The sequence below is a fragment of the Protopterus annectens genome, chromosome 8.part0 (genome assembly GCF_019279795.1).
Source record: "Protopterus annectens isolate FY-2018-M chromosome 8.part0, PAN1.0, whole genome shotgun sequence".
NCBI classification, from domain to species: domain Eukaryota; kingdom Metazoa; phylum Chordata; order Ceratodontiformes; family Protopteridae; genus Protopterus; species Protopterus annectens.
This window is the reverse complement of record NC_056741.1, coordinates 1886678169-1886701823: the sequence shown is the minus strand read 5'-3', so window position 1 is coordinate 1886701823 and position 23655 is coordinate 1886678169. Positions and strand designations below refer to the sequence as shown.

The 23655-nt window shown below is 39.3% G+C and overlaps 1 protein-coding gene across 1 annotated transcript in view; it reads right to left on the bottom strand.

Moving 5' to 3' along the window:
• Positions 1-23655, bottom strand: part of KCTD19 (potassium channel tetramerization domain containing 19) — a 955229-nt gene that overhangs the window by 849850 nt on the left and 81724 nt on the right. The window contains 1 exon segment of the mRNA XM_044079536.1: positions 9073-9223. Within this exon segment, the coding sequence (XP_043935471.1) occupies positions 9073-9223 (151 nt within the window).

Sequence of the window (23655 nt, the reverse complement as noted above, 5' to 3'; positions counted from 1 at the left end):
TGGCGACAAAGCTGCTCAGGAGTCTGCACAACATCAAAAGCAGATGGAAAGAATACTTCAAGCAGCTTGTGAATGATGAAAACCCCACAGAAGCTGTACTGCCCCAGACACAACCTACGATGAAAGAAGAAAAAGAACCTACTCTAGAAGAAGTAAGAACAGTACTAAGAAAAATGAAATCAGAGAAAGCAACAGGCTCAGATGAGGTCACAGAAAAATATGATAAAGCCGTTGAGTGAGTCAGGAGAGAAATGTCTCCTAAGGGTACTCATAGCAGTGCAGAGAGAAAGGTAGATCCCAGATGACTACAAAATAAGCATTTCAGTGACAGTGAAAGTCATGGTCGGACAGCCTGGAATGTGACCTATGGCTCCGCTCCGACAGAAGAGGGGATCCCGGGGCCGAGTGGATGGAGCCGATGGAAGGGGACCTCTACCTCTTCTTAGGAGGTGGCTCCAATAAAACTATCGGAGCCGACTGAGTCTTAGCACCCTCGGCTCCAGCCGGAGCCGAGGTAATGGGTTGAGTCTTCGAAACATCGACTCCAGCCGTAGCGGAGCCTTAATGCTCCCAGCGGATGGCTCTGAAGCTGGAGCCGACAGCCTGGAAGTCTTTGAAGGCTTCCCCGACACAGACTGGGTTGAGGGGCCTTCAGGCTTTAATAAGCCTCGAAGAATAAGTTTATTTTTGCGTTCCTGCAGGACTCTCGGGCTGAATGCATGGCAAACAGCACAGGAGTCCTGCAGGTGCAAAGGTCCCAGGCAATAGACACAAGAAGTGTGACCGTCTGTCAGAGACATTTTCTGACAGCATGAGTCACACTTCTTGAAGCCTGAGACCTTGGAGTCTTTAGACATCCCAGAAAAGGAGACTGTATACAAAAAGACACAGACACAACACACAGACGCACCCTTTAACCAAAAGGAAAAACCCAATCACACTGAATGACAAAGGGAAAAAGGGGAGTGGGCCAAAGGCCTAGAACTTAAAAAGGAATAAAAAAGGGGATACAAAAATGAGGGAGACCCAATTTAAACTAAAAGGATACCCTTACTATAAACTAGACTAAATAAAAAGGATAGGGGTAGATATTTGAAGTTTTTTAACTAGAAAAAACTCACTAACCTGCCAGAGCCGGTAGAAGAAAGCACCTCGCAGCTAAACGGGAAAACGAGATCTGGGTAGTTACCGCCTAGCATTGTGGGATGTAGGGGAGCCTCGAGCCGGTGGAATTAGCTCTCGAACTTTAGTATTGGCCGAGTCGGAGCCGAGGATCGGCTCTGAACCCATCCAGCAAGAATGAAGGCGAGATTGACAACTTAACATATAAGCATTTCAGTGACAGTGTACAAGAACTGTGAGCAGTACAAAGATATCAAACTCTTGTTTCACTGCATGCAAGTGTTGGAGAGGGTGACTGTTAAACAAATATGCAGAGTAGTAGAATGTAAGATTGGATCAGAAAGCAACATAACCAAGCCAATGTTTGCAGCATGACTGACAGTGAAGAAAGAAATTAAAGATGAAGAAAGAGTGCAAATGGGCATTCCTAGCTTTGGAGAAAGGCTATGACAAGGTCCTGAGAAAGCTGATTTGGCTAGTACTGTGATGGTGTGAAATCCAAGAAGCATTGGTAGAATTAGTGCAGGCTGTGTAGCAGGACCCAATGACACAAGTGCAAAGAGTGTTCTGACACACAGAGGGGTTCCCAGTGGAATTGAGAATGCATTAGACTTCATCTCTGAGCTCACTGATGTGCATACTGGTGATGGTCTACATTATCAAATACATTAGAGGGGGCAGATCAATAAAGCTGCTGTATGTAGATTATGTGGCATGACAAGCAAGCTCTGAACAGAAATTTCAGCAAATGACAGGGGAATACAATGCAAACTTGAAGGCATATTGAATTAACCAGCTTACAGACAAAACAGTTGTCATTTCAAATGGAGAAATCAAAAGAACCTGAAAATTTTGAAACAAGGGAAATAGTGGAATAGATTAACATCTTCATGAATCTGGGAGGGGTGGTTGAGGAGCAAGGATGTCTAAATGAGGTAGTGTAGGACAGAGGAATGCCAAAGATGCTGAAAAGCAAATGTATAAAACAGTGACATGACCAGAAATGTCAAGAAACCCTGGCAGTGAAAGCAGAGCAGTTCAGAAAACTACAAGTGATGGAGGTGAGGTGATGGAGATGATGTGCTTAAGACAGGCCTTATGATGAACACAACTGGATAGATGAGGAAGCCAACTGGTACAGGGCGTCCATGGCAGTATGTCACTGAAGCATGCTAAAGAAGCTGGAAAGTAAGTTGTACAAAACAGTGGTGTTATCAGTACTTCTGTATTGTATAGAAACTAGGCAGTGAAGGCATGGCAGTTGCTGAAGCTACAGGTGATGGAAAAGTTCATGAGATGGGTGGCAGGATGTGCACTATTGGACAGAAAGAAATTATGACATCAGAGCAGAAGCCAAAGTAGCTCCAATTGCAGAGAAGATCAAAGAACAAAATACTGTGGTTTGGGCACATTTGTAGGAAAACAAAAGATTTGGTGAAGAATATTTGGGAGATAACATAAGAAGACAAGAGGATATAAGGATGTCCAGCAAAGAGATGGATGGACTGTGTGAGAGAAGACCTGCGACAGTCAGGCATGACTGCTGAAGAAGGTAAGAGAGTAACACTGATTTGAGAGAGGTGGCGGCAGTTGATGTGACACTCTGACACCATGTAGAAAGCATGAAAAAGGGGACTGATGGTGATGAGTTATCAGACTGGTTATATATTGGTCTGCTGTTATACAGCAGAGCACAAAGAAGGGTCTTCAGACTATAAGCCCATTTACAAGTCCTACATGCCAACAATGAATCCCCTAGGAAGTTATCAAAGCTGCAGCATAGGCCTGTTTCAATAAACTATTCTTGTAGGGTGGCAGATGGTATTACACACTGAAATGTACTCACTCTGATGACTTTGAGCAAGAGCCCAGGTGCTTCTGCTACCTGAAAAATGTATATTTTTGTGGTACGGAGACAATGATAAATTAAGTATTGCACTGGAGGATAGACACTCTGACTGATAGAGGTGAAGATTGCACCCTATGAAAACCCACCACTGAAATGCACCCAGATTTCAAGTTAGAAAATGTAAACATTAAGAAGTATAAATTGCAGACAAGTGATACGATTAGTAATACATAGAGTAGGTCTGTTTATCAGTCTTGAATTGCTTAATTCATAAAATCTAATGTGCATTGCCTGCACACCAAGAATATATAATCAAGATTTAAGCCTTAAGTATTGCCACTAGCTATATTACAATACACTAAGGAATTATACAGTCAAGTGGAACAAACTAAACACATTCAGCAATTTACGCCAAAATGGTTCAATGCACTTTAAAGAATATAAATGGCAACCTCACAGGAACCTGGCTAACAAGACACCAGCTCATAGTCATCCCCCAAAAAAACAAAACTCCTACTCTTTCTCCCAAAATCATTCTACCCTCTTAAATTTTCCTTCACCATCTCTTCTCTCAACATTACCATAACAGCTCCAAAAAAATAAAACTAAGCTCCTCTGTGTAAACAAAGATGACCAGCTGAAATTCAACTTTCACATTCATCACTGCATTAAGAAAACCCATTAAAAGCTTGGTATCCTTTACAGAAACAAAAAATTCCTCACCCCAGAATCTAGAATAACACTAGCCAATACCTACCTCCTTCCCAAATTCTTCCATAACTCACAAATCTTTACTAACCTCCAGTCTACACTACTCTCCAAACTTGAATCCACCTATAACAAAGTGGCCAGATTTGCTACAAATTTGCCAGCCAAAACTCACCACTGTCTGGCCTTCAAGCCACTTAACTGGCTTGAGTTTCCTAACCACCTCAAACTTACCCAAATCCTCATAATCCACTCCATTATCAATAAACCCTCCTCCTGTCCAAGTATTTCCTCACTAGTCACACTATATACCCCCGACTGATCTCTGATCAATGCCTGCTACAAATTCACAAACCTAACAAACATGCAGGACAGAACCTATACAGATACTCTTCTGCCATCCTATGGAACAAGATTCCTTTGACTCTAAGAAGCACACCCCAGACCAACAAATTTAAGAACTCACTCAGACAATACCTAATCCACCTCAAGATATGCCCCTGTAATCTCCCCCCTGAACCTAGTCCTAAGCAGCTTCAGTAGAAAGGGTTCTATGGTTTCTCTTTTTTTATATGTCGTACTATTATTATGTTTTTTAATGAGTCTTAGTATTGTTTGACAGACATATATTTTCCTTTGTTACATAACTGTACCAATATGTGATTAACCTATATTTGTATATATTTCTGAACAATGTTATTTTTATGTATTTGGAGATTTTCTCCTCAGGTCTCCACTGAAAATGGGCCACTGGCTCAGTTGGACAAACCCGGTTAACCAATGGCAAATAAATAATCGGCAATATCCATTACCCAATATACCACACTTAAGTGTAATAAATCTTAAAAAAATTAATATGTGCTAGTCATTGACTGTGATTAAGGCACAGATTATCAAAACAATAAGATCATCTACCAGATAAATAAAAACAAAGGCAGTTGAATGAATGTAATCAGTAACAACTGTCTTCTTCAAGTTCCATACTAATATCATAGACTGCACCCTCCATAATGTTATGGCAGTTGCATAAATTTGGTAGAAAACACAGCTGCCAAAACTCAGGTCAATCCCTGGAGATCTGCATAACTGATGCTTGCCCATTCATAATGTAATCACTTGGGTTAACCAATTGTGTAACTAGGAAATTAGATCTACAACCTAATTTTACAAGGTTAGATAGTACATAAGGACTTACTGAAATTCTAAGTTCAAGGTAAAAGTTATATTTCTGTAAAAGGCTAATTCACTTGTGGCTGAGGATCTGTTCCGAGTATAAGCATGCTGTGAGGTAAACATTAAATGATTACTTTTTGAATTTGTCCCTTTATAATAGTAGAATCTCCATTATCTTCCCGGCCCTGACAAAGAGATCAATAGGCCTGTTGTAGGCCACAAGGCTCTTCTCTCCCTTATTCTTACAGATCAGTTTTATAAGCTTATTTCTTATCATCAGACATGGTACTTTCCCTAAAACTAGTTTTCAAAAGAAGTGCTAATGGTTCTTTCAGAATATTTGCTAAAGTACACAAATACCTGTTTGAGTTTCCATTATGACGAACAGCTTTTATTGTTATGTAAAGGATCTCATTAAAAATATTAGGCTGCCTTCATTTAATGATTCTCCAGTGGCAGCAAGTTCCACACTATCTGTACCTGTGTTACTTACAGAAAAAAATCAAAATTCCATTCAGTTATTGAAAATGCAACGCTAGCTTCTCTTGGACACTAAATGCTATAATATCTTGGGTAACCAATATCATCTGTGTCTCTTTATATTGTGCCCTTTTATATAACTGAAAAGGGTGGTCTGTCATCCTTATTGTTAGATGCCATCATTTCCAGAAAAGCTGCTCTCTGTCTTAACTATTTGTTTACCGGTTTGCATATGGTGTTATATTTTGTTTTGAAGTGTCTGCTGTTATGACAAACCACAACCTAGAAATGCTTTTCTCCCTAGTTATTAGTAGTTTTGTCTTGGTATTGTTTATACCTACAGCACTATATTACAAATGTATTTTTCGCTGGAAACTTACAGGTGAGTAGTTTCTCCCTGATATTAAATCATCCTGCTGAAGCTATCAGACCAACTAAGTCTCCTTCTTACTTCCATGTTTCAAATTTCACTGAAGCTTTTTATATATTCTGATGTTGAGACTATATCTTTGGTTGATGCCAAAACAAATTTTGGTCCTTATACCCCAAATTTTAATAGGTAATGGAATGATTATGTCATGGTAATGGTGGGTACAATTATAAATACTGTGAAAGTATTATTTGTTCATGCAGACTATATTAAAAATGTTACTGATCCTTGTAGATTAACAGTCTGTGTCAAATGACCATTTCTACTACAGCTAGTTAGTATGATTATCATTTCCTTACTACTGACTTCTCCCTTTCAGTCAGTCAGTTCTGGGTATGTTAAAATCCCCTACAATCTGTTCAATGTAAGAAATTCACTATTTTAGTCAAATCTTTTGACATACTTTGGGGACCTATAGACTCAATTACAATAACAGTGGAGACTGATTAAAAACAGTTTTCAGATAATGAAGGTTATATTTTGAGCACTTGATAAAAACATACTCAAGTACGTAGATTAAGGTTATACATATATTTTAACCCATTTTAACCATTCCTCTGGCTTAATCAAAATTTCTTTAACGACATCTAGTCAATGTTGGAATTAGACATTTCCAAGTTCCAGAAGCCATATTTACTACTCAGGCTAATAGCACTTGTATAAAGTACAATGATATTTCTTTTTTTTTTTTTTTTTAATTCTCTTTATTAAACAATTTTTAACAATACACATTATAAAAAAACACAAGTAAAAAGAAAAGACATTGAGACAATGAAACAAAACAGAAATAACATATATACAGTAATAACTATATACAGTTATACAATGCCCAACTAAAAGTAAAACAGGTAAAGCAAGTTAGAAGGTATTAATATATAAAGTAGCATACAATCATTTTAATATGTGATCAAATAAGATTCTCCAGACTTCTTTGATTATTGGTTTATGATTTATATTGTGGAACAGGTATTTCTGTGCTTTTAGGTGTTTAATAGCTAAAGATTTAAAGCCTCCCCAAGATAAAGAGTGCCTGTTTTTCCAATTTAAAGAAATATAGTATTTGATTAACAAAAAAATAGGGATTAGGACCTTATATTTCCACTCGGAGAGACCAGAAGGTAGAATGTGGAGAATGGCAAATTCCCACTAAAGGGTAGATTTTTCGTAACCAATTTTTTCGAGTAGAACGCTCAAAGCACACCATAGCTTGTATGAAACAATGATATTTCTTACTGGAAGCATTTATCAAGTATTTCAATCTGAAAGTCATGTGTGTTATCTGAACACCAAAGGCACATGTGGCTAATATCCTACTCCTTACTGGGGAGCAATGTACTCAATCTTTTCACAGTGTGTACTTACTTCCAACAGTGTTTGGTGTCCAACAGACCTCCATATGTTTACATTCCACAGGTAAACATTAACTCCATACAGACCCTCATTTCTATATGTGGATTCAGACCACCCATACAACATTGCTCACAAAAATAGAAAAATTGTATTCTGAAATAAAGGAAACTAGGTGTTTTATTTGATCAGCTACATTTCACTATCTACTTTGTCCAAATCATTGCTACCTATATGACCTAAGATCCTGTCACATTTCTTTACCAAAGAACTTCCCCTTCTTACCATTTAATTACTTTATTACCGTCAGACACTTTTGTACCTGGAACATTTTGTTGAAGAGTGTGTTTGTATACTACCCCAACCTCTGTAAAACTTATTTTGTTAGTAACAGAAGCAGAATTATCCATAGATTTATAATTCACATTAAGTATGAGGGTGGCAGGATCAGCCTCCAAACTGTCAAGAACTTGTACTTATTCACTTCTGTGTTCTTTTCCTCCATGTTGTTGTATGACGTTTTTCTACTTATTACCAAAATATTTGATATTTTCCTATATTTCTTACTTGCCATGCAATGCCCTACTGTTTCTATTATATAATCCTTGGGCAGACCTAGTCTCAGGAATATTCTCCTCTCAGAAACTGGGCTATGTTGCCTGTGTTTTCTATATCACATACAAAATTCGGTCACTGATGCTTCCATCTCGAAGTTCATGTTTCTTCAACCACTTTTCTTCCCCTTTCACATTCCTTTTTTCTGTCATTATTATTTTCTTCACATTATAATAAGTTCCATTATCACCTCATACAGCTTTATATTCCCAACAATCACACTGTGAATTACTGGGGAATATTCTTCACTCTTTTGTTTAACTTTACACATGTAGAACCACCCTCCTGCTATCATACTTTTCACACAACACATTCTGATGTAGTTAAAATCAAGAAATACATAAACATATGTTTTATTATAAATGTTTACTAAAACTATAACCTTTCAAAAAATCCAACTGAGAACCAGAGTATGCTGCAAGAAAAGGAATATCAGGGTCCTTGGTTCAAAGGAAAATCCATGAATAGCTGAAGTCTGGGCAAACTATAAAACAACTTCTTACGACCAGTCACATTTAAAACGTAAAAAAAGTCACCTAGCAAGTTACTGCCACTTTCCCAAAAATGGACACTGCAAGCAAAGACTGGAACAGTGGATAAAGATACTTTTTAGAAATCTGGCAAAACAAGATATAACAAGACTTATGGCGATACCTATTTTCCAGAGAAAAAGTAATAACTACAATTGGGGCATTTTAACTTATTTCTATCATGTATTGCAAACATAGAGCTCCCCTGGGTATTACAGAAATGCTAAGAAGGAAATGTCTACCAGAATAACAAAACATACCACATTTTGCCAAATAAAATATGCAAATGTATTTTGGACTACGACTCAGGAAGTAATGTGCATTCCAAGAACTTCACAGGACAAAGGACAGCATTTCTGTTTTAACACATATCCAGGTAACGGAAATGTTCACTAATACAAATCTAACTACAAGAAGGATTGGCAGGCTGCATTTCATGTACCTGATGCACCTGCTCAGGAATTCTGACTGGCCACAGGACCACAGACCCACTAGAGTGTGGATATATACCCAAGCAAATTATTGTGATGACAGGAACATGGAAATAACATTAGTAGTAAAGACTAATTCTAAATAGTATACAGTTCCTAGAGGCATACAAGTGAAATTCTGCTTGGCAGGAAAAATTATTCTAGTATATCATTAACATTTAGTTGAAAACAAGGCCTAATGTCTTTACTACAAAGTCAAGAATGCTGCATTTAGCAAGTGTAGGACACAGACCACAGTATCTTTTTATTGTATATTTTGACACAAATAAATATAGACAAGCTGTATCCTGGGCAGCTTTGGACATGAAGATAAAAGAAGTGGTTTACCTGTGAAGGATGGATTTTTAATGGGAAATTCTGCTGACTTCTTGTGGCACCTCCTTGTTTTCCAGTAATTAAATGATGCTCTTTCAGCGACAGGTACATCTACGGGCCTCACACGTAAATGGTACTTGCCTTTTTTTAGGTTATCTAGAATCTATGAGAAATGAAAATTAGAAAACTGAAGAGGCAAATGTGCACTTCTTGTTAGAGTTTCCTTGATAAAATGCTGATTTAACTTGTACATTCTAAGGAATATGCAATAAGGCAAATATGAGATGGGCTACCATCAGAAGATGATGTGTACATATGTAGGTTCATCAGTTAAGGTATATGATGAAAAATGAGATGCTCTTCCATGACAGCTTGTTTCACTGAGTCATATATAAATATAAATATATATCTATGGATGGGGATGAAATCAGGAATACCCCTTACACCTGCCACAGAGAGGGATTCAGCTTGTGACCTATTTAATATAACCTACCTAAAGTTGAACAGTCTCAGGATAGATTAGATTTTTGATGAAATGGGAACAGACCTAAGAATATCTTGTTAAAAATCATTTATCATCTTGATCCAAGGCACAGTTAACTTGTAACGTACATTAATGTGTTTATTACTGGCTGCTAGAAAATTTCAATGAATGACCACAAACTAAGATATGAGAAGAATGCAACACAACATACAATCAAGACTAGCTTTAGACAATACAAAGCCCTAGGTGAAGTATGACTCCACTGTCTTCCTGCTGTTATGTGGACTTGTCCACATCTGTCCCTCCCCAGCCCTGGAACTAACTGACTGGGATATCAATCTCACTTGATTTACCCCAAAAATATTAATTTTTTTGCCACGTGCACACTGTGGATTCATAACTCTCCAACTTAACACTACTGCAAAGTGGAAAGTGTTTGCCACATCTATAAGTGAAAGTTATTCTATATTAAATGTACTAAAAATGTTTCCATATTCTTGTTTTAGTTAGGAGTGAGAGTTGACTTGGAAATATTCATATCAACACTCAAAAATAAAAGAAACAAAGTCATAGACGTGAAGAAGAAAATCTGTCCCTTACTCCTTCAGTTTATTGAAAATGATTATCTGTTTATACCATTGTGTCCCTCCTGCCTTCTGTCATTATTGTCTTCTTTTTGGCTTCCTATCAGAAGTGTTTGCTGTAGGTCTGCAAGTTCCAACATTTGAAAAATGATGCAATCCAAGTAAAAATCATGAGGTCTGAAACTTGCTGCTGCACTCAGAGGGGCTATCGCCCCCCAAGTCTTCACTATTTACATTACTAAAAGACTGCTATACCTCAGTATAGTGAGAATATTGTAAGATACTGAAATTTCATATTTAGTAAATACCCTGACCCCACACTGTCACTTACAGATCCACTACACAGACTACAGCAATTACAGTTTTTGGAATTTCAGAAGGCATACATTTTTTTCTCACACTGAAGGTATGGGGTGATAATCTCAAAATAAGGAGAAGATCCACAAAGCTTATGAAGTTTAAGTTTAGAATTATATTCTTTGAACAGTCTGTAAATGTAGTAGAAAAGGCCTTATCACTGCTAGCGAATTGGTTAATATATGTCATGAATAAAAAGAACTTTCCTCAGTGAGAAATTAAAGTTATAGGAATGATATTCTAATTTTAAAGAAATACATATAATAAAAAGTACAATCTTGTAGTATGTGGCTTTTTGATAATCATAAAGACAGTGCTGTTACTGTCATCACAGTAAGATTAAACACTGTTCAAGGCCAAAGGACTCTGAAGAAGAGAGTACCTACTTTATTACACTAGCCATTCTTGGAGCAGCAAGGCCAGCCAGTGACAACTTAAACATGTTCAAAGATGAAGTCACTTTAAATTAGTTGGTAACTTATTCCACAACAGAGCAATAAGCTGCCCCTATAACAGTTGTGTTATCCTGGACTGCACACAGTAAATAAAGAATGAAGTTAAATGCTTTAACAAAAACTGCATTTGAGAATGTTTTATGATCTGTACCACCTCTGATATACCTATAACTGAGATGAAAAAGTTTAATCAAACCTAGAACTGGTCTCATCATATAGTACTCCTCCGAACCTGAAACAGTTTGGAACAGGAACTTTGTCCTGTTTAATTTGACAGTTCTCACTATATTGCCTGTTTAGCAGCAGTAGTTGATTAATTGAGAGTGTACTGTCGTGGAATTTGTGCATTTAAGGTTTCTGATGAAACTCCACCAGATAACCCTAACCTAATGTCTATCAAATCCATTTGCCTGTGGTTATTTTCTGCCATATCAGCAACTTTGAAAGCTGCCTCAAAATGGCACTGGGAAGGGGAAGAAAACTTGTAGCTATTTAGAGGCTCTCAGGTTATATCTACCTTTTCTTCCCGATCTTGAAGTGCAGTGAGCCTGCTTTTTATTAGAGATAAAAAAGTGTTTTGAAACGGTGATGTGGGTTCCTTAAAAGAAATATGTTTGTCATTCTTTGCTGCCACTTCTTTCTTTTTTAAGGTCAGCACAAACATTATTGGCGGTCTCCAAACAGTGTTACCATAGGTAAATGGTTTATGTAAGAACTTGTTTCTGCCACCTTCAGCTCACACCTGTGCTCTGACATATACAATTCTTCTCAAAATTGTCCATAACATTTGATACTGAAGATACTCTGCCTCATCATAAGCAAACTTCAGTGTGCATCTTCCATATTTGTTCACTGCAGCAATATTCCTATTTAATCGTCTTATGGAATCACTGTTGGGTAAATTCTGAATTGGATCCTAAACCACTTCTAAAATGGATCTTTAGTACAAAACCAAACAAGTTACATAGTTTACGGCTCTGATAACAAAACCACTGGATTTATAAACATTTTACCATATTTTTCTATCAGCCTTGATCTGATCCATGATCAAATCAAAAAGTTGCTAATGGGACAATCTTTGTACTCTGAGGTGATAAAGAAAGGGAGCTAGGTGAAGGGTATGTCTTAGTATTATACAAACACTGTCAATCCAGTTATTCCTCACATATCCTGTTAGCACTCTTTGATGTGGCTGGATTTAAATCTGAACTCTATTAGATTTCACTACACCCAAAAAAAGCATCGCAAAGAGGAGGGACTGCCCATTTCCAGGCTGGAAGTTTCACTGTCTTCATCTTTACTTACAGATGAAGGAACCTATTGCAGGGTAATTGAAAAAAATCCTATTAAGTTTATTTTCTTTACAAGAAAGATAGTCGGGGAGGGGATTCAATAAGTTCTACATGGTCAATTTTTACCATGATAGCAATGAATTTTATATTAATTAAGAGCTGTGTAGAGGCACACACCCCTGAGGAAACAAGGTAAACACCATGGCATGCTAATTTGCATGCTAATCAACCAATCCAACATGGTGGAGCTATTCAACAAGCTATAAAGCATCCATGTAGACTCCATGCTAGTTTTTCCTGTGGATTCCAAAACTTCTGGAATACAGAAACAGAAAGGAGTCTACACGGACAAAATGTCTGGGGCTGCTGCTGCTTTAATTCATTTGTATGTGCAACAGGCTGGAGCCAATGCTGCTGCTGTTAACAGGCCTAGGCTGAGAAGGAGAAGAGTTTTCACAGGCCCTATTCACCTTTTCACAACCTACATGATGTGGAAATTGTAGAGCGCTATAGGGTTGACAGGGACACACTACAGGAACTCTGTGACCTCTGCTGTCCTCAACTCAGAAGCAGAGCTAACCAAGGGGAACCCATCTCAGTAGAGACAAAGGTATGTGTAGCCCTTATAATCTTAGCTACAAGTTGCTTTCAGAGACCAAGAGGGGACATGCTAGGGGGTGTCACAGGCATCTGCATCTGGGATCCTCCACCAATTCCTGAATGCTGTGCTCCAACATGCCAGTGACCACATATATTTTCCATGTAGTTCTGAGGAGAGGGGCAGAAATATACAAGAGTTCCACCATGTAGCACACTACCCTGAAGTACTGGGTGCTATAGATTCCATTCATATAGAAACGAAGGCACCACCTGGGGAACAGGGTAGGCTCTACATAAACAGAAAGGGCTACCACTCTATCAACTGCCCAGTTGTGTGTAATGCCAAGGGAATCATATTGACTGTGTGTGCTGGCAACCCGAGCAGTTACCATGATTCACATATCTATCACATCTCCCAACTGTACCAGATGTTTGCTAGGGGGATTACTGGGGGGGTATGGAACTGTGGCTGATGACACCCATCAGAAATGCACACAAATCCATGGAAGAATGCCATAACGAGGCTCACGATCAAACCAGAAATATCACAGAGTGTGTGTTTGGGCTGCTGAAGTCATGGTTCTGGCATCTAGATACATCTGGGGGAACCCTGCAGTACAATCCACAGATGTGTACAGAAATGTTCACAGTATGTGCCATGCTACACAACATAATCCTGAAGAAACAGCTTCAGCAGGATCAGCAAAGGGAAGGGGCACACATCCCACCACCAAGGCTAAGGCCACCACAGCCACAGGCAGATGAGGAGTCACAGGGGGAACTACCATCTGCTGTAGGTGTAGGCAGATGTAGGCATGCTCAGTATGCCCTTCACTGGCTAAGAAACAACGTATAGCACACCCATCATCTAGGGGCCTAAAACCTTCCTCCTACTCACATACATATAGTAACATTGATGCCAGGCCACTGCTTGCATCAGACTAAAACTATGACAATTGCTGCATTTACAAGGTAAATCATGAACTTGGAATGCATTGTTTGATAATAGGAATGTGTGGCATATACTTGTATTTCATTAGTTGGCACAGTAAGCAACTAAAAGGTGAGAGATTTGTATAGAAATTACCTTAACATGTGACAGCAGAGACTTATTTCACTTATATGTGGCCATTACTAAGTAGTAGGCCTCAGGCATCAAAGATTTACACAGTCATACCTGACAAAAGTAAAAATGATCACTACATGCCCTCAGTTTAGCACCATACATTTGTACTGGAAAATCATTAAAGAGAGAAGTTAGAAACTAATGATACACATTGCAGTTTCTGTCTTCACAGCCCACACACGAGCATTCACTATAAAGCTGGGAAATGGTGATGCTATCAGCTGCCTAACTTTCCAAGTCCAATATAAGTCAAGGCTGCAACTACCAGTTCAACGCCACAAATGCAGATATACTAAGCACTAAGTTAGCTATGCACCCTGAGCATTAGACACAAAGCTTATGTATCCCTGAATCCAAAAGACAGAAAACAGGGATATGCCACAGTTGTCATCAATTGCACAGGGTGTTGTGTGGGGTGGCAGGAAGCCTAGGCTGACTCAAAAGGTCAGTGAGTGTGTGTGAGTAAGAAAGAGAAGCTAGCAGACATTTGGATAAACCAACAAATGGCCAGTGAGGCCAGATGAGTAACTGTTGTGCATCTGTGTCTGTAGGATCCTCCAGGTGAAATTGGTGTGAGAGTCTCTGCATGAACACAGCCAAGCTCTGTGCTGGCTCTACATCTTGGTATGTCAGACAGGTGTGAGCCATGCATGGCAGAGGTGGCAGTTCATTGTTTTCATCCTTGACCACAAGAACTGACTCTGCCAGGAGTTGCACTGGCATGTTCACGCCCATGGTCAGATGTAGTGTTGTTACCTGAATGTGACTGATGTCTGCCATGTCTGGGTGTGGGCAGCACACTCACTGATGGGGCATAGGAATGCTACCACTATGAGAGCATGATTGGTCAGGGCCGCATTGGCTGACATTAAAGGATAAGGCTGACCTATGCCCATGAGGATGTCATTCTCCTCCCAGCAGATGTTTCATCACAGACAATGCTCATTCCATGACAAACATCCCTTGGTCCATCACAGACACCTACCGTTCCAATGCGTCATTCATCTGATCCATAGAATTGGCAATTTGGTGGAGGCAGTCACACATGTCAGACTGTGCCACTTCTACAACCCTGAGCATTTGTCTGGAGGACCTATGGGAATATGCCTGTGCCTCTATGATGGCCCTAAACATACACTGACTGGCATTGGAAGAGACACCTGCACCAGGTGGAGGAGGGACAGCAGGCCCCCTCTGAGCACCCTTATCAACCTTCCTGTGTAGCATCTCACCACACTTTGGCTACAGCCAAAGTCAACAGGCACTGAAGCCACAGTAGCCACACTTCCCCGATCAATGACCTCTCCCTCCACCTGTCCAATATCTGAGGGATCACTGGAATGTTTAGGCATAGGCCTACTGGCTGTGTCTGATGGAACTGCACGGGATGGTTGTATGTCAACCTCATTGTCAGATTCAACTTCTACACCCCCCAAATGTGGCTAGGTTTGGCCATCATCATCAGAGTCTGCTGATACACTGACATCAGGCGGCAGAGGGCCCACACTCCCACTGCTATGATCACCTATGATAAAATGCAAAAGACACATGAAAAAAATTAATACATACACTATTATAGTCCAGTATATGCTAACAAAGTAACAGTGCTGCCACTATTATAGACAGTACAGCAATACACACAACAGGCCTAACATCAACAGCACACACCAAAATATTTCTTTAAACTGCTCAGCAATTCTGACATAAAAATGTTTGGCTTACCATCTGCAGATGAAGTACTTCTCTGCAATCCAGATGGTTCTGGAAGAAGTTAAGCAAGAGGTAAGAGCAACATCATCACAATTAACATTAACAGAGGGAGTAATACTTTTACCTCTTTATATGTCCATTCACTATACTTTCAACAAGAACATGGATGACAACTGCAACCTAAGCTTATAAGTGCTGCAATCTTCAGTTCCCCTCCCCAAAAAAGACATGTGACACAAAAGTAAGTTATTGATTACAACTGTTTTACTACACAACAGTATTCATGTGATGAGATACCAAAGCCTACCTGGAAGCTCCTCCTGGGACATGCTTACTGTCTCTGAATCTGTTGTTCAGACAACCAGCACAAGCTGTACTGCACTCTGTTGGGAGATGTCTGGTTCCCTGATATTGGCCAAGAACTCTTCATTGGGTGTTAGTGGTGTTTCTCCAGCAAGCCCTCCCCTGGTAACCATCTATTCACAGCTCACTGCAGCTGCTCTCTTCCGTGCAGATGTGATCATGTCAGTGACCCTGTGGTGCCACTGCCTGCATGTGCTGCCATGGCCACCCATAGCATTCAGATCATCCACTATCTGTTGCCAAATCTGCATCTTAAGTGCCATATCTCCCAGTTCCCTTTCCAGCAGAAAAGCACCATATTGCCTAAAGGCATTCACTATAACCTGGTTCTCAGCATTGGTGAAGGGCGGTCTCTTAGGAGTGACGCACCTGTGTGGTGTACTCCTAGATGTCCTAAATGTCAACAGAAGGATAATACACATAAGTATCTCATAACCACTAAATAATTGTTTCCAGATAAAACAGAAAAGGTAGCCACTCAGTATCACCTCCTGAAGAAACACACAACACTCTACAGATGTGAAATACGAACAACAGGCAGGATACAAAACAAGGAAAGTAACCAGAACAACATATCCTTGTTTGTGCCATAACAATAACTCACCTTTCCTCCCTCTCAAAAAAACAGTGTACCCTTGTTTGTGGCATAACAGTAACTCACCTTTGCTCCCCCACAAAAGAACAGTGTACCTTTGTTTGTGCAATAACAGTAACTCACCTTTGCTCCCTCCCAAAATAACAGGTAAATGACGCATTTTGCTAACAAACCATCTTTGAAAAGTTAAGTGCTATCAAAGGAACTGTCCCTGAAACATTTGCACATATTTATCACACACCATTCCATTTTGTGTATTGGCAATCATGTATACCTCTGAAATGGCTTGGCAAACATGCCCATGCAATCAGTACACTTGTATCTAATGCATACAAATAAAGTATGCAGACCTTTGCTTCAGATTTTTCTTACATACATTCCAGCATATGCAGTATGTAGCTGACAAAATGGAAGCATACCTTCTGAAGTTCAGTACTCCTCTGTACATATGTAGCCTAAAGAAATAGCTTATGTGCAGTCTTCCCAACATAAACAAGTTTCCTCACCATCAATTTGCCTAGCTACATGGTTGGCTTTTTATATGGTGTAGATTCACAGCTGTTAGCATGGTGAAGATGCAGATGAGGTGTGAACTCATTAGAACTGCTGAATCCCAAATACTTGGATCCATGTAGGAGATGTAAGGAGAGTGCAGGCATCCTCAATGTTTGATTTTAATGGATTGCAACTGTGAATGATTAGTGTTTGGGAGAAGGAAAACACAACAGCACTGTAGGCTGCCTTACTTCCACTGGGTGTGTCAGGTTAGATCTTCAAAGTGTTAGATGTAAATTTGGAAAAGTAAGTAAGCAGCACACAATTCACAGGTTGTATTCCTTAATATCCAACCTGGCCTTCATTTGTTGTCAACTGCATATGAAATTATTTCCATGTAATACCCTCATATATTTGAAGGCCAGTGATATACAATGGCCTACATGCTACATGTCTCATTTTACTTGTCACATAAATGAAGATTAGCCAACAAACACAGAAATGTAAGACAGAGCTGTATATTTGGAAGCAGCTGCCATAACAGGTTGTGTGATCACTAGGTGCATTACATCCAAACATAATAAATGTACAAGTAACACTTGTATGGTTTGATATCACTGTAGATGCTGTAGCAGTTGGTTGTGTGCAGATTGAGTTCAGTTCTCTGCTGCAAAGCTGTGTTCTGAAGGTGCATTGGAGTGAAACTTCAAATCCAGATCTATGTAGACATACCTGATGTGAGCCATCATTTCTTGTGTATATGTCATACATTGATTTTCCTCATTTCAGCTACTTGCTCCTTTTTTTCTTTTTCTCCATTTCTGTCTTTGTTAGTCTAATTTTTTTATTTGCTCCAGTGTTTGCATGATTAGGCGCTTAGTGCAATCATGGGAATGGAGGAAATGAATGCCAGGTTTGACTGTGCTTATCTCATTTGTACGAAGCACAGCAGTGTTCAAACTGGATAACTTGATCCCCCAAGAAGCAGACAGGACCCAAACAGCCAAAAATAGAAACCGGATACATTCAATTAATGCTAATGGGCATCACACATAACCGTGGCGGTTAACAGGGAGACCTTAAGACTGATTAGTAAAATCTGTACTGTTAAGTAACTAGGCCTAGAGTACAGATGGTCCTGGGTTCTAGAACAGGGTGTACAACCTTTTTTTCACTGTTGTGGCACTGCAGTCTATGGCAATGAATTGAAAGATGGAAAAGTGTTATTTCAACCTTCTTGTGGCAACAGGTGTAGGACTGCCATACACATGGTCCTGGGTTCAAATTGGGATATTCCATATACTTTTACTGTTGTTCCACTTCCTATTATAGTCACTCTCACTTATAACACTTAAGATAGTGGAGTTGATATTAATTATTTTTATGAGGGTTGACACACTAGTATTGTGTCAGGTATTTCATTATTTATCTATGTATTATCACATTTATTATCAGATGTATGACTGCCGGTATCCTGTGTACTATATTCTTATAATTCTACTGTCTGGCCTGGCATGGCCTTCACATTTACCTAATACACATACACATCTGCCTGGACATCCAATAACCTCGGAATTGTAATTTCAATTATGCAATGTCACACTGCTTGGCACCGTTACGTTCCGCTTACCATCATGCAAACGCGGTGCTCAGGGGTGCCCACTATTGAGCACAGCATTTACATGATAGTAAGCCAAGTGCAATACTTTCAAACAGTGTGTACACTCCCAGTAAATGCAATAACTGGAATTGGTGGGAAAGCATCACTCTCCATTACTCTAGATAAATGGCAGACACAGTAGGTGTTGTGGGGAAGGTGCCAGGTTTAGGGCACAGAGGTGGAGTACCCAAGAGTCCAGGAGTTTTACTGGCCTCCTAGTTAACAAGCACAACTACAGGCTTCTGTAGAGGAACTATTCTGGTTCTCAGTATAAGTCAGAGGTATGGGACAATTTAGCCAGGGCTGTATCCAGTGCCACTGGTATCCTGCACACTGGAGAGCAATGTAGGCATTGTTACAATGTAGGCATCATAACAATGACCTACAGAGAAGGAACAGGGATTCAGTTGACTGCTGAATCAATGAATTTAGGATACAGGACATCCCACACATGTGTAAGTATCAATTACAGACAGTACTTGCAAGACTTAGAAAGATGAATATAGGCAAGACTGGTATTCATAATAGTCTTCTGTTCTGTTCTGCTTTTTCCACAGCTGCCAGTGATTGTGATTCCAATATCCAAACCCACAGGGCTAGACTGGTGAGGATGAGGGAAGCATATGGTATGTATGCAGCAGAAGAGTAGTGTTACTGTAGTGTTCATAGATAGATAGGTTCATAGATTAATACTAGGCTGCCTGCCCTTGTGAGCCATTTTAAGCCTAGCCAATCACCCCACGTGAGAATCAAACCCTGCATATTATGTGTATAATGTAAACACCTTAACCATTATGTCAAAGTCCCAGTTAAAGATAGCTTTTTTGGTATTTTTAGAGTTGTATCAAATTGAGCATGCATATCTCAACTGTAAAAGCAAGTATGCATACATTAGTCTGTAGCACAAACCAAAAGTACAATATTAGACTTTAATCAGAGATTGTGGGTTCAGATATCACACTTCTCAACTATACAATACTGTTAATTCTTCAGTAATATTTAAATTAAATTAAAACCTCTATACCAGTGGCATAAATGCCCTGCTGTAAACTGTAATCTGTATAATTGTAACACACATATGTGCAATATATGCACATGTCAAGGATTACTTGCTGTAATCTGTAGTATACCGTGCTTCTGTTATGAGGTGGTAGTCTTATGTGTAAAAAAATACTAAGATAATAGAGTCAAATAATTGTATTAATGCATCGTATGTCACATATGAAGGTATTATTATTTTTTCTCTCATCCCGACATTTGTCTCTTTTTTTTATTTTTATTTTATTTCATATCATTTATAATAAAATATTTGGTAATTGTGCATTATCGCAACCAGATTTGGAGCAGGAGAAGCGGCTCATTAAGAAGCCCTTCTCCTGCCGAAATATGTTGTCAATATTATTACTTTATGTTACAGTGAAATACATTGTGTAAACTCCAAATTACTTTTTTATTACATTGTTTCTGAAGCAGGACCAGGAATAATGGGAGAATTCCTCTTCCTGGGTACCGTTGTTTAGCAGTGTGAGTGAATGGAAAAGTTTATTAAGGCATACAGTAGCAGCTTGCCAGTTAACAGCAGCTATTCAGATTTGTGATTAATGTGCTTCTTCACCTTTGCATTTCCAGCCATTTTCTTTTGGTCTGACTTCATGGAGGCCTGAACTAAGGCGTGCAATCATTTTTTTTGACGTGCACTCATGTGTTCTTTTTAAATTCTGTATTGTCATTTATAGCACTGTGAGCCTCTGTAACAACGCTTCGCCTCAAGACAAACTACAATGCATGTCTTGTTTGTATGCCTTTGAATGGTTTATATTTTGCTGGTAATTGCTTCTCTGAAACGAGTATTCAGTAAGACTAAACACAATGATAATTACATTGCACTGTGAAAGAATGTATGTTTGCGGATGTAGTAAGCGGTGCATTATTTCTTCTTCCCTGTTCATTTCATTTTGAATGAAGTTACAGCGCTAAAGCATGCTACCAAGGAAGAAGAATTTGGCCGTTATTCCAGTTCCTCTTTCAGAAGCAAGGTAATACAAAACTGATTTGGACTTCACACACTCCTTTATAGTTTACTGTAAAGTCGGTTCTCGATAACATCAGGAAGTATACCAGGTTAGAAATCTAGTTGCGATAATACATAAGTACCAAATATGTTTTATTTCAATTTATTTTCTTTTATGAATATTTTATTAATATATTTTTATTTTATTTTATTGTAAAAAATACTTTTTATTTCCTTTTATTTTTATTTTATTTCTTTTTATAATTTTATTATGTGTTGTCAAAATGTGCCCATGCCATCCATGTATAGTACATCACTAAATGCTCCACAGCACAGCAGGGTAGGCTTGTCCCATAGGATCTGCCTGGCCTCCACCGGCTCCAGCACTGATGCCCAGTTTGCCTGGAAACCAACCTGGTAGCACTGCCTGTGCTGCCCCTGCACTACCTACATCTTCAGGTTGTCCTGCCCCAGTGGGTGCTCCAGTGGTACCCTCCAGGAGCAGTGGCAGAGGTGGTGATTTTATCATCCACACCGAGTTGCCAGGGATGGTGCATAGGGTTGTGTGCCTCTCTGTTGGTGAATGCCTATGCCAGCTGGACAGGCTGCTTACCCTCATTTTGTGAAGTACTGGGAGGAGAAGGAGATGTCAAGCATTTCAGCCAGTGGTAGAGTGAGGTGACAGTGATGACAGTCCAGTGGGTGAGGACTTGATTCTCACTGTCACACTGCTTGACAACCATGGGCTCAGGATGTCCCCATCCTCACCACAATCATGGTGTCCCCAACCTTTTCTGTCCATCACCATCCCTTTCTCTTGTCTAGTTTGTCTTGTCTGCCTGCAATGGTTTCCTCACCTACCCAATGTACCTGACCCAGACATTCTTATGTCCCTCGCCCAACATTCCTCTCTCTCTCTTAAAAAAAAAAAAAAACATTGTCCCATACATAGCTCTCCATTTCCCACACATGTCTGCTTGACACACTTGATTTCGTCCAACTTGCTATACAACATGGTTGTGTTGTGGTCACCTCTCTCTTTGGAGATGACAGTCAAAATTCAGTTAATATTTTGCACATATGTTCACTTTACACTGTTAAAAAATGGATAGCTATGGTTCTTTCCTAACTCCTTCCTGCACATTCCTGTCCTGCTTTTCCTTTGTTCTTCCCCCTGCTTGGTCCCCATTTCACCCCTTTCCTACCTATCCCATTTTCACAACTTTAACCTGGTCCAAAAATAGAATCACACACACCAAGCATAATTTGCGGGAAAAGCAATGGATATCTTTACTTTTTGAGCTCCATGTTTGTGCAGCAACAGTAAGTGGCAGCAAACATGTGCAATGACACTTAACAGTGCTGTACTATGCCAACACACAGCAACACATCTCGTATAAACAATTCATGTCATAGCATTATCACTCTGTAATGCAAGGTATTTAAAAATATTAGATACACCTGTATTTGAAGCCAGTACCATCTGGCCCCAAAAAGGAATCTATCAATGTATTAACATGCTGCCACAGAGTCAGTTGAGCAGCTAGTCTATTTCATAGACTCAATACTAACTGTAAAACTTTAACAATGCAGCTATCATTTGCACACTGCTTAGCTATGTGCAACCAGATGTATCTCGCATGCATATGTACTTTGCTATCTGTTGCACAAACCCGCTGCTCACTGCACTCTGGAAATCTACATATTATGTTCTATTCTTGCTGTTTACTGTCCATGTCCTGTGTCTGACATGAAATCACATGTGGAAACATTACAAACTGAGGGCCCTATCTAACAATATGTCACATATTTACAATACATCCATGTGTTGGCACCCCCCCCCCCCAAGCACTGCAACAGCGATGTCTCAGTACTTTTTCCACACATATATCAACCACACTACAAAATGCAATATCAAATGTGTGTTATGCAATGCATCTCAATCAGGTATTATAGACAACTACAACTATTGACCCATACACCTAAAAAGCCTTCTCTGCAAGGCTAGGGAAGGAGTCAGCATGGACCATATCCACAAGGACATAGGTGACCTTTAGTACACTTGACGACCCATTTTGTTTTGGTCAAGGATAGATCTTGCTTACTGAACCTTGTGGACTTCTTGAATAGAGACCCCAAAGACTTGGATGATAGAAAACAGCATATACCACCTAAGTTGACTTATCCAAGGCCTTTGACACTATCTCCCATTCATAGGATCATAGCGAAGATCTCCCATGTGGGAATTAAGCCATACAGAAGTAGAGGGATAGGCAACTGGCTCACTGACATAACACACACTCTCAAAGTTCTTTGTTACCTGCACCTCCACCACTAGCCACTTTCCATTAGAATACCACAAGGATCTGTGCTGGGCCTTCAGCTGTTTGCAAACTAGTTCGCTGAAGTGCATGCAATGGTGGATAGCCTGTGGTTTACCAAATTTGCAGATGACTGGCAACTGGATGCACTAATATAGAGTCCCCCAGTGATGGCAACATACTATGGAAGGGGCTGCCACACAGAAATGATTGGTGCCAAACTCACAGACTGAACCTTAAAGCATATAATGCCTCATTGTCCCCTTTGGCAATGAAGTACCCTATCTAATTGTGAAATACATAGCACTCCTCTAAGCTCACAATGTTATGAGACTTGAAAACACACACTGATAGCAATGTACACTTTCAACACTATGTGTCCATAGTGTTGACACACACATTCTGCATTGCATACTTTATATATGTGTATATATATATATATATATATATATATATATATATATATATATATATATATATATATATATATATATATATATATATATATATATATATTCATGGACATCACATCCAAGATCAGA